Source organism: Lactuca saligna, chromosome 4 (genome assembly GCF_052625555.1).
Source record: "Lactuca saligna cultivar CGN05327 chromosome 4, ASM5262555v1, whole genome shotgun sequence".
Taxonomy (NCBI): domain Eukaryota; kingdom Viridiplantae; phylum Streptophyta; class Magnoliopsida; order Asterales; family Asteraceae; genus Lactuca; species Lactuca saligna.
The window spans coordinates 25,581,946-25,595,122 of record NC_136420.1 but is presented as its reverse complement, the minus strand read 5'-3'; the positions used below and the strand labels follow the sequence as shown (position 1 = coordinate 25,595,122).

At 33.0% G+C, this 13,177-nt stretch overlaps 1 protein-coding gene across 1 annotated transcript; it reads left to right on the top strand.

Moving 5' to 3' along the window:
* The first annotated feature begins 10,502 nt into the window (after nucleotides 1-10,502).
* Nucleotides 10,503-11,387, top strand: LOC145041410 (basic leucine zipper 43-like). The gene has a single exon (XM_078989470.1). The coding sequence runs from the start codon at nucleotides 10,700-10,702 to the stop codon at nucleotides 11,321-11,323; it is 624 nt and encodes a 207-aa protein (XP_078845596.1). The 5' UTR covers nucleotides 10,503-10,699; the 3' UTR covers nucleotides 11,324-11,387.
* The last annotated feature ends 1,790 nt before the right edge of the window (nucleotides 11,388-13,177 follow it).

Genomic DNA, 13,177 nt, shown 5'->3' with positions numbered 1-13,177 from the left:
GATTCCTGAGAATACAAGTTATTTTGAAAGAGTATATCAGCATTTAAGCTGGTGAGTTCATAAGTATTTTAGTTATATACAGTATACTCCAAGTTCTTGGAAAAGTTCGCTGGTTCTTCTAGAAAATCTTATATTTTCTGATGCGATAAAATGATAACCACAATAGTTCTTTCTGTAATTACTTAGTTTATACTAATTATATATAACCTAATATCGAACGGACAGTTGAATGTGTGAATCTGCCCTAAGTCCACAACCAAACAAGGAACAGGAAGTAAGACGGAAATCAAACATTCCACTGCCTATTGAATATTATTTATATATAACTTTGATGTATAAAATGAGGAACTATAGAATTAACCACAAAAGTTCCTTTAAGAAAGTGACTGATTACGTTTCAGAAAATCCTACATTTTCTGCTTTACAACTAATAAGTAGTTTTAATCCCATAAAATCGTTCTGTTTAAGTGTTATTGTACTTATAATAAAGTGTAACATATTTTCAATTATCCATAAAATTATAATAAGAATGTTTTCCGTTTTATTGGTGAAAAGTAGTTTTAATCCCATAAAACAGTTTTGTTTAAGTAGTTTTAATCCCATAAAACCGTTCCATAAAGTAGTTTTAATCCTATAAAATCGTTCTGTTTTGATTGTGGAAAATGATTATTGCAATAGTATTTCTTAAAAATAAATATTGGTGAATAACTACTCGATTATTAAACTGGTTAATTAGGGTTAAAATGTGATACAGCTTGTAACCATGTTGATAGACTAGAATGAACACAACGACATTTCGGCGTCGAAAATGAATATGTGACATTTGTCACCCATAGATCGATAGGTCCTACTGTAGCTAGCAGCGAAGTGTGGGTTTTTCAGTCCCGTATAGATCTATACACACAATGCCCACTCTCCCTCGAGGAGACTCTGGTTACAAGAGTGTGACATAGCAAGAATATTGCTATGTCCTAATGACCATCACATTTTTGTTTGAGTAAAGATCGAAATATTCCATTTTTCTTGACAACATAGTTTAGACCTCGTATACTTTTCTAGAAAATAGATTTCTCGTTTGTTTCATAAATTATACCTATTACAATTTATACGTTCTATCTGATTAGCAAGATCTCTCATGAGAGTATCCCTTTGCTCAGCATGATACAAAGGTAATGATACCGACTGAAGTAAACTTTTATATTCATGTATGTATAATATATATATATATATATATATAATTAAGAAGGAAATGACCTTCGGACAAATAACACCACCGTAAGCTGGCATCCAAACAAGGAAAAAGGAAATAAGGCAATGCATTAGTCCTAAGTCCTTTAAGTCTTATTTATATATTTAAGCATATATAAGCATGATTTTGACAAGTATAAGTTTAAAGAGTTATAAGAACATTTAAAAGAGTTTAACGGTATTCTAAAAAGATTTTACATGACTTTAGGTCATCATGGTAGTATTTGATAATCCTTAAAAGCATAAGGAAATCTTTTATGTGATTGATATCACATTCAATTAATAACACAATTAAATTGTATTCAACTTGTATTCCCCCCTTAAGACATTTAAAATCGTTTAAAAGATAAACTACATGCATATGAATTCACTTGATAGGTGGTGATTCGAGTAGTGTTTCGTTTCTGTAATTGATTTTTCTTGATGAAACCGCGAGTTTTTGATGAAAAACGGGCTTTATGCGGGTAGCACTTGGACTGGAAAGTGGTTAGCTTCTCGTGAATTTCGGGGCTTCGGGCTTTCGTTAGAGCTTGGATATATCACCGGGGCATCGGGGTAGTTAGGAAGGCTTAAAAGTGTGTAAAAGTAGGAGAGAGGTTGTGAATTTGCAACCTAAACCCGGAGCTCTCGGTTCCTATTTATAGGGTGTCCTAGGCTCATTCACGTCGTGAACATCCATGAGTCATCCCGTATTTTTTACACGTGTTTTCTAGCCCCGATTAGTGTCCCTGATACGTTTCATGTCGTGAACTCCATGTTCACGTCGTGACTTAAGGCGGCTAGGGTTTCTGCTACGTGTCATGCCTTTAGACAGCTGTATCTTCGAAAGGTCATAACTTTTGCATACGAGATCTGTTTTTGACGTTCTTTATATCCATGCATAGGTGGAGACATAATCTACAAATTTTATTTTGATTGTTAAGGCTAAAAATCATTCTATTATAAACTCACGTTTTATGTCACACAGTGTTGTGTCGATTCTGTCGTGAATCTTCGGTTGGTCATAACTTCTTCATTATAACTCGGATTTTGGTGTTCTTTATATCTACGGAAACCTTGTGAAATATACTAAAACTTAGATAATATTATTTATTCTAAATAATCCTTTATTAAAAAGTCATGTTTGATGTGAAATAATGGGTTGCTACATTATCCCCCCGTGAGAGGGAATTTCGTCCCGAAATTATTTCTAAAGTAGTACTCATGGACTAGGGAAAAGATGTGGATATTTTTGTTTCATTTGATCCTCCCAGTCCTAATGTGAATTTAGGTCCCCTCTTTGCAATTCAATGAACCTTCATTATCGGATACGACTTTTCTTGGTTCTTTTGATTTCCCTATCCATTTTTTCTATTGGTTCTTCTACAAAGTATAGACTTTTATTTAACTTTATTTCATCGAGTGGGATAATAAGTGTTTTATCGGATAGACACTTCTTTAGATTAGATAGTTCCTATGGTAGTTTGAGTTTATAAGAAATTGGACTGACTCTAGCAAGAATCTTGAATGGTCCTATGTACTTTGGATTTAGTATTCCACACTTTTAGAAGTGTGTCATGCCTTACCGGGTTGAGACCTGTACATGATGTGGTCACCAAGCTAGAATTCCAAGGGTTTTTCTCTTATTGAAGTTGTAGCTTTTTATGTCTCACTCTAGTAGCCTCACATCGCTCCTGGATTCTTACTCTCTTCTTGGTAGTTTCTCGGATGATTTCTGGACCAACGAAGGTGTTGTCTAGAAATTAGACCTCTAGCTTGTTGTGTGTCACCTACTTTTAGTCCAGTGTAGAGAGGATCTGCACTTGCGACCATAGAAGGTTTTGAATGGAGCAACTTTAAATACTAGCATGGTAAAGGACTCAACTACTTGGTAAATGGGTATCCCATGCTTTACCAAAGTCGATCACATATGCTCTCAGCATGACTTCTAATGCTTGAATCGTTCTCTCATTCAGTCTGTTGGTTTAATGATGGTAGTCTATGCTCATGACTAGCCTAGTTCCCAGAGATTTCTGAAGTGACTGACTGAACTGGGAGATGATCCTATTATCTCAAACAGAGATAATAGATATTGGAATACTGTGCAGTCTAATTAATTTCTCAAACACACATTCTAGTTATCTTCTCTACTTTTCCTGCAAGAAGTGCACGGATTTGGCTAATTAGTCGACGATCACCCAAAATGGTATCAAGTTTACTTGTTGCCTTGTGTAACTTGATTATGAAGCCCATTGTAATCTGCTACTATTTCTACTCAGGTATCTCTGATTGTTGTAGTAAGCATGTGGGCTTTTGCTCTGAAGTTCATGATAAGACTCATACTTGGGTCATCCATCATCACCTCGTGTATATGAGTCATATATAATTTAGATCGACAAAACGTTCGGTTGGGTGGCTCTACCCCAAGTCAACAACCAGACAAGGAACAGGAAATATGGCGGAATCACACATCCTAAATCTTGTTGAGTCTAAATTATATGTCACTCTTGCGTATACACTTAGCAGCGATAGATTATCCTAATGAATTCTTATATTCTAATTTTGAACTTGACCTGCGGTACATGTGGTCTTTCTCAGAGATCTATTAGGTATTCGGCGGGTGGTTACTGACTTCTGAGACTTCTTTGGTGCTTTTCATTTCAAGTTTTCTATCTACTGAGCTGGCTAGAAGGTGTGGTACCTCTAGCATGGGTACTTCTGAGGTCTTGAAGTGAAAGATGATATAAGGGTTTGCGTTATGGATTGGAAGAATTTCATCTAACGACTGATTAAGGAAAAAGTTCTTAGTACACAACATAAGTATTTTTCATGGTAATGGTCAAGCCAAACCATTTCAGATAAGGATGTCAGAACTCCTCGATGAAATAGATTTTAAATCGATCTGTAAGTTACTAGGATGATGAACTATCCTATGTACATAAGTTTTCAGTGCTTCCAGTTTTATCCTTGGTATTATTACTACGATCTCTATTGTACCAAAATTGACAAGTACAAACTAAACAAAGGTCCTAATAATTTGAAATAATGAACTTTCTTGAAAAGCTCCCTGGTAGGTCTCTCTATCATCACTTGGAGTACACAAGTCATGTATAATTAAGATTGGTAAGACAGTTGATTGAGTAACCCTGCCCTAAATCCACAACCAAACAAGGAACATGAAATGAGGCGGGATCACTCACTCTAAATCTACAAATCTAAATTATAATGGAACCTAATGTATACACTAAGCCATCATAGCTTACCTGCTAGGGTTCTCACTTTATGGATCGTAGTCAATAGTGATGTTTTGATCTAGGTTGCATATTTGTATTCTTAGACATGAGATACATATTTGGGACATGGAGTGTAGGAATTATTGTGCTTTGACATGGTTTAACGTTGTTCCGTTAAAGGCAATCATAAGGGCTATCATTGGGTATGACATGAACTGCATTGATGGGTGTATGTATTCAAGATGAGATTTGTCCCTCTTATTCGTTGAGAGTTAGATATCTAAGGCCTTACTACAAGTTGAACACTAAATGAGATTCATGGCGATCCGTATCTCATGTTCGACATGATGTTTGAGACAAAGGAATAATTATACCACACCTTATTAACAATTGTAGCTTAGAACTCCTTAAATTGGTTGCTGATGAGATGGCACCCTTCATATGTTGTTAGGTGCAGTAGCCCGTTGCTAGATGTCAACTACTGTCTATGTTAGTTTATAACGAATCTTGTGCAAGTGGGAGATTATTGAATTTGTATACCCAAGAATCATTATAGAGTGATATTGCTAATAATATATGATCATATAGGGTCACACATTTATCAAGTTGGCACATTTTGTATATTTATTATTAATATGATTGTTAATAAATAATATCAATTCTTCTATTTAATTAGAGAATAATTATTGTTTTGCAAAAAATAATAACTATAAGAGAGTATAACCAGTTATTATTTCATATGGTATGAATTAATAACTTATGCACAGCATTTTGAACTAGTTGGATTCTTTTGTCTTTTACCTAAAGACAAAGCTTATAATTTATAAACTTAGAATTTATAAAAATTAAAGAATCCTCCTCTTTTCAAGAGGTATGGCCAAATATATTAAAATATGAGGGTTGTTTGTCAACCTCCATGTTTTGTCTCCCATGCTCCTAAAGGCTAGCCATTACTTTAGAGTATTTTCATTGTTAGGCCTTACCTTGCATGGACTATATAAGAGATGCGCAAGGCTTGCATTTTTATTAAGTGAAACACTTTCTTCTTCCTCTTATTCTTCACCAAAAACCGTAAGTAGCATGGAGCTACTTCTCTTCCTTTCTTTTGAAGATCATTTAAGTCTTTGGTGGCTTAAAGTGCTTCTCTTTTAATGCTTATTTTAAGTTAAGTACTTAAAGGCTTAAGAAGTACTTTATAGAAAAAGGAACTAGCATTCCAAGTGCCTTCATCTTGATAGTGGATACTTGTAGAGAAGATCATATTGTTTGACCTTTTCATCTTCATCAACACCCCAAAACCAAGTGTGTTCAAAGGCTTCAAAGGTTGTCATTCTAAACACTATTTGGTTGTGTTTATTTATTTCATTCTAACATTTATAAATGGATCTATGATAGTTTGATTTTCTTATGAAACAAAAATAAACTTGTTGTTTTTAAAGTTTTACGTTGCCGGTTTTTGTGAAAAATAAACTTATATATTCTATCAAAACCCATCACAAACCTACAAACCCAAATCTGCCCCACGAACCTACGAACTTAAATCTGACCCACAAACTCACCAACTTGTGAACTCATATAAATAACTGGGTTGACGAGTCATATATCGTTTTATGTTCGTGACCGGCCAATCTGTGACCAATATAGTTAAATGAGTTGTGTTCGTGTTGGTGTATTTTGATCCGTCAACCCGAACACATCACGATTGACAAACCTATGTGTCATCCTCTCAAAGAGTTGTTAGCATTCAAAGATGGTCTTTTTGTATTTAATGCCTTTAATTTGTGACAATACTATAGTACTGTATTAGCATCTTTTAGCGCTTTAATGGAAGTTAAATATTTTCCTTGTGGAATATTGACATTTAGATGCTTATTCGCCAATGTTTATAAAATAATTGTTTTTTGATTTAAACTGAATATTATGGTTTAAGCTTATCCAGAAATCTAGAACTCGAAGAATAAAAACATAATATGAAAATGACTATTTAAAACACCATTCTACTTTGATTTTTGTAAGAAAAAATTAGGGAGAAGTAGTGGACAAAAACATAATCCTCTTGAAGTTTCTCTAACATCCATAATACACCTAAACACATACATAAAAAAGTGTCTAGACCGAATAAGTTATAGAGGAAAAAAATGAATGGAAAATATAAAAAATTAGATTTTTATTACAAATAAAACAAGCATCAATCATCAATCATCAATCAAACTAAGAGCCAAAAAAAAAAAAGCACAAAAAAAAAATAAAAATAAAGTACATATGAGAAGGAAGGACTGTACTTGGAAGTTGACACCAGAATTTAGGTGAACCAGCAACATGAGTCGATCCTTTTTGCCAAATTTTTTCTCAGTGGCACCTTTAATAAAATATTAATATCTCAAAGTTTAAGCACCTTTTAGGTACACGATGTTAGCCATCTGATCGAAATTATTATTATCAAATATCAATAATCATGCACTCTTCTGGACCCATCTAAACTCAAAAGGGAAGTGCCTCTTGACGCATTCATGTGAGCCACATAAAAAAATATGTGGATAACATGGGAGCACAGCAGCAGACAAAGACAACGATAGACTTGGCAGGTAGAAGGTTTCAGCAAGAGACGACATCATTTTAGACGAATTCTTTTGCGAATATTAAATTGATCCTAAAGATTTCAATACCATAAAATATTCATATAAATTGCATATAATTAGAAGCATCTTCAATTTTGATATTCTAAGTTAATTCTTATCCGTTGCAAAAAAAAAGGGATGCAAAAGTCTTGCTACAAATAAAAAGTGAAAGAACGTTTAATCAAACTCTAGTTCTAGATATGCTAATTGCAATACGCTTCTCGGTTTGTGTTTAAATAGTTACTTCAACTTGTGTGTAATTTTGCAAGGTATAAGTTGCTTATTTTACATTTTCTTACTGATGAGCTAAATGTTAAAATAAATGGAAAATATGCCTGCATATATCATAAAAAAAGAGGAATGTGTCAAATTTCAAATTTTTATTATACTTCAAGGAATATGTGCCTATAATGCACACTCGAGAAGGTAGGAATATGATGCTCAAAAGCAGTGAAGACAGAATTTTAGTTTGCAAAATACGGTATTTCTCCAAAATATTCAAATATGAATCGTTTCTTGAAATCTCATCAATCTCTCTCGAACTTTTTTTTTATTCCAAACACCAAAACGTCATGTCGTTTCCTTTGAAACTATGAATTATACTTGTCATCAGATTAATTTCCAAACACCAAATCCTCATGTCGACTATGTATTCCTTTTAAGCAGCATAATTTTCTTGATTAGTCATTTTAACATATATAATTATAATTTCTCTTAAGATGTTTTTCAACAAATAGTGTAATTTCTTTTCGAACTTTCCTATAAAATTAATTTTTTGAGAACCAAATAAAATATATATACAAAATAAGAATAATCGCACGTCAACATACAAAAGAAGTTGATGCATGTATTTCTTTGGACTAAAAGCTGAGCCACCTCAACATCAAATCCATTTAAATGCCTTGTACGCCTAGCATGTCACCAGTTTCTTTACGTTAACAAATCGCTCTTTCTTGCTCAGCTGCTGTGTGTTTGTGTCTATATATATATATATATATATATATATATATATATATATATATATATATATATATATATATATATATATATATATATATATATATATATATATATATATATATATATATATATATAATGCATGGTTCGACCTATGAAGCCTAGGATGAAAACGAAGAAGTGCCCTGTATATGGAGATTTGTTGTTCGTTTACCCGCAACATCTATATAAATCTTTCTTATGAATGAAAAATTCGCAAAATAAACAAATAAATAAATAAAATTGCAAGAGTAGAATGCAGTTCTGTTTGACGAATTATGGTGCTAGCAGAAAAGCTATAGTTTTTAGCTTGTAAGCTATTTCAGTAAAAAGTAAATTATACGAATGGTCCCTATGGTTTAAGGGTAATTTGGAAACTTGGTCTTTAACTTATTTTTTTAACTGAGAATGTTTTTATTGTTTGTTTTTGTTACACATTTGGTCTCTGTTTTATCTAAAAATTCTATTTTTTTCCTTGATTTTTTAATTTATTTAAATAAACACACCTCCAACGTCACCCCCTCACCATATCTTACCTATCCCATAATTTTTTCCTATTTAAATAATAGTTTTTTTTAGATAGACAGAGACCAAACACATAACAAAAACAATTAGTAAGGACCAAACACGTAACAAAAACAAATAGTAACGATCTTCCGAATTAAAAAATAAGTTATGGACCAAACATGCAAAATTACCCCAAACCATAGAAACCATTTGTAAAATTTACTCTTCAGTAAATACGTTAAATTATATGCGTCAAACAAACAAACAAACTGACAATCAACTAAGAAAACTAAGGAACATGTGATTCTTCTAAGATAATCATCTTATTGAACCTTTTATTACCATCGATTGAATAACTCTATGAATTAATTCCCTATCCAACTTTTTCACCTTTTCAAATTTTCCCCTACTAAAGAAAACCCTAGTTACTTCTTACGTAGAATTCGCCGAAGCATCAGTTCTTCCCCCTCACAATTGCATCTAGCTCTAACCGTTATATTCGTTGCCACTGTTGCTACTTCAAGATCTAGTCATCATTGTTTTTGTTGCCGCCTACAAATCCATATGTCTCTGTTGCTACCATCAATGCATACAGTTCTTGATCTCTGTCTGCCTCTAACTTCTGCCCATAAGATCTATCGTAGTCAATATCAGTAGACACCTACCAGTTTCTAGCTTACTTCACCGAAGCTCTAGTTTCTGCTTTTTATGTTATCTATGTTTTATGTTCTATGTTTTTGTTTTACGGTTTAATCATCTTCTCTTGATCAGAGGATGTTAGTATGTCAAATTAGGGTTTAGGTATTCTTTATATATTCTTATGTAATTATCATTTAAGTAATCAAGCAAATTAATATCTATCATTGTTAACACTAAAGACTAGAGAAAAAAAATCATTATCCTTAATGTTGGAAAACGATTCAACAAACATAAGTTCCCAACTAAGTGTTTTCGCTTAATTTGCTTGTTTGTTTCTCATTATTTTATAAATTTAAAATAATAACATATTCCCTAGAAAATATTTATATGGTATTAAATAACAAAAAAACAAAAAACCAAATAACTAATACGATTACAAAAACAGTCTCAAGTATAAATTAATAACAAATGCTTCAATATTCATTTTTAAAAATAAAAAAAAAAAAATACCCTCATTTACTAAATTTGTTTTTACTATAAGAGCTTCATTTTTTTATTTATCCGTAGCCTTAAATCGGATTGGACCCTTGTGCTAGGAAGGCTAGTATCTTTATATAGAATTGGAACCCTGGACAATCAATCTATGTTACATTTGCTAGGTATGGTTCTAATTTTTTTAAAAGCATTTGGTCAATGCAAAAGCAATATGATTTGTCGAGCTAATTAATAGAGCTCAAATGTATCTTCTAGTGGACAAGACACGATGTCCTGGGTTGTCATGAAGATTGACAATTTAATCAAAGAATATTGAGAGTCATTTCAATTGAACGAATAAAGAACAATGTCGACACTATTATTGTGTTATTGTCTTACCTGTGATTAACTTGAAGATGCGATGCATGTTACCTTATTAATAGAAAAGATGAGAGTTCTGTCAAGAGTTTAATTTCCATTGAGGGACACCAAAATGCAAATGAATAAAGTTACATGTTATAGAGTTGTATAAGCAATCAGTCTCCCATATTTATTTATGGATGAGCAAATTAGGGCCTACTACTTGCATAAAGTAGCTTTTTTAACACACAGTAACATCCTCCAATTAATCAAAACACCAACATACATCATTCCCATTATAACTCATAAGTCATCAATCTTAAAAAGCTACTTTTTTATGAAAATCAAATAATAAACCACTCTTGCTATCGTAAGCAAAAGCCATTATACTTGCTATTTGCTTCGTATTGGCCCCTTTTCACCTCCTATAAAACCCCTTCATTCCTCATCCATTCTATCCTCATCCTCTTAATTAACATCATCACCCTGTAAACGTGATATAGCCCATCAATTTATTTGTTCCTTCTTTGGAGAGAGACCTGTTTGATCAATTACACCTATATTCTCTATAAGCAAACCACACACACACACACACACTCACATAGAGAGAGAGAGAGAGAGAGAGAGAGAGAGAGAGAGAGAGAGATGGCAGGAAATTACTATTTAGCCCCTGAGTATGAAGACCATTCATGTAACTTCTCTACAAACTTCACTTCATTGCAAAACGACAATATGTCATCCTCTCACCAGTTTCTAACAACCTTACCTTATTGTCATCAAACTACTCATCCTCAAGTACCCATTGTTGATTTCTATCAACAGTCTTCATCTCTGAGCTACAATAACTCGAGCACTTCAGATGAAGCGGAGGATAACCAGATGAATATCATCAACGAGAGGAAGCAAAGAAGGATGATATCGAACAGGGAATCAGCTCGAAGGTCGAGGATGAGGAAACAGAAGCAACTGGACGAGCTGTGTAACCAGGTCATGCGGCTCAGGAATGAGAACCACGGGCTTATGGACAAGTTGAACCGATTCTCAGAGACCCATGAACAAGTTATTCAAGAAAATAATAGGCTAAAGAAAGAAACAACGGAACTAAGGCAGTTGCTTAGTGAAGCGCAACTTGCTAGAACTTACACTACTCTGAAAGATCTTGATGATGATCAAGAGGTGGTGCTTGTTCCTTCTTGCACCACTGCTCATCTCAGGGCTCAATCATCTAAAAATTCCACAACTAAAAACTCCTCCAATCTGCTTCATTGATCAGTTAATTCATCAAAGGTGTTCCTAATTAATTATTCTCAAATAAATAATTTCTTTAAACAAATGCAGATCGTTTTCTTTCTTTTGTTTGGTGGTTTATTTGATGTTATTTTTCTATTTGGTGGGAATGCATCTATAGTGCGTGTTTGACGTAACTAAGCTTCATCATGACCTTTTTTTAAACTATAATTTGAAGAACCCCACTTCAGGTACGGATAGAGAAGCCATTTTTTAAGAACTAATTTTGGAAAAATGTTGATAATAAAAGTCCCTAAAGCATGTGCATACGAATTCAATAATCTTCGAAAATCTTAATAATAGAACAATTAAGGATTATTCAACATAAAGTATAATAATCTTGGATATTGTCTTCTTATATGCCTACTAATTATATAACACCAATTCATGCAAAAATATTAATATACTCTCTCCGTATCATAAAAGAAGAAAGAATAAAAAACTAGATATATTCTTGTAAAGAATTAACTTTCACTTATTAAATAAATATGGATTCTACACGTCTCTAAAATTAATTACTGATTTTTAACATATACACTGAATATATATATATATTGAGCAATAGTGGTGACAAATTACTAAAGCATCCATACAATTTTTACAAAGTAATATATTTAAAATAAAGAACACTACAACTGCATTGTGTTTTCCAGAGAGGCTAATATGGATTCAGTGCAATTGTAGATTTACAATTTTAACTCGATCCTAATCGTTCTTATTTGTCTCAAACAAGCTTTAAACCTATTAAAGGATCTCATGTTTGTGGAACAATCTATTATATTGATACAGATATATCTTCTTCGTCATGAGTTGCGATCAACTGTTTAATTTCCACATGCCAATCGTCCATAATTAGTGGGATAGAAAAAAGCATCGAGCATTCAAACCATATGTCAAAACCTACAACGCAAGTTATGATTGCAGTGCAATAAATATTATTATTGGTAATTATTCTTTTTCAAACGTCATAGATGATAGCATTAATTAAGTTGCTTGGACTATATGTGGCGAATTTTGTCAAAGTAAATATCAAGTGAGAAGGAAAATTTGGTGGAGACAGGGAGCAAGGATCCGTCACATTGAGGAGAGGGTGGGGTGCATGGTAAAGGGCCCATATATGGCAAAACCTCTCTTGTATTCGCAAAGCAATAGAAACAGACAATGGACAAATTGTGGTGGTAAGTGCTGGCTTTTATTTAGTGCTCATTATAGAATGAAATGGACTACCATAACAAGCAAAACATTTGAAAAAAGAGAACTCCACTATATATATATTACACTCAAATAAACCTACTGTGCGTGTGGTTGTCCTTTTACTATTTAGGGCATATGAGTTAGATGAATGAGATTTTTGTAAAGGACATCTCTCCAGGTGTTGTCTGACTTCATAACTCGTTGTTTTGGAAAGCATCTTGAGACTTGAAGCTTCATAAAACACTTTTCCAAAAGATCACAATCGGAATTACTTTGAACATTGCGGTTGGTTGATAGATTATGATTTTTTAGATTGTACAAAAATCGAAACTATCCCTTCGATCGATCTTGTTCTCTTTTTCTCTTTGAGAAAATTTTCCATATAATTTACTTAAAGAAGCGAGTACCCATAGAGGGTTTGTGTTGTATGAGTTAAAATCTACATATGAGAATAGGAGAAACCTACAACTTATCACAACATGTAAAATTATACTTAACCCTTTATCTCCAATATTGGATCTCATTTAAACGTCCAAAACAATGACATACATCATTAATATTTGTCATACCACATCATTAACAAATAAACTTATACATTGTGTTAATCTATCTCTACTATCCATAAAACTATTAGTCAGTCCC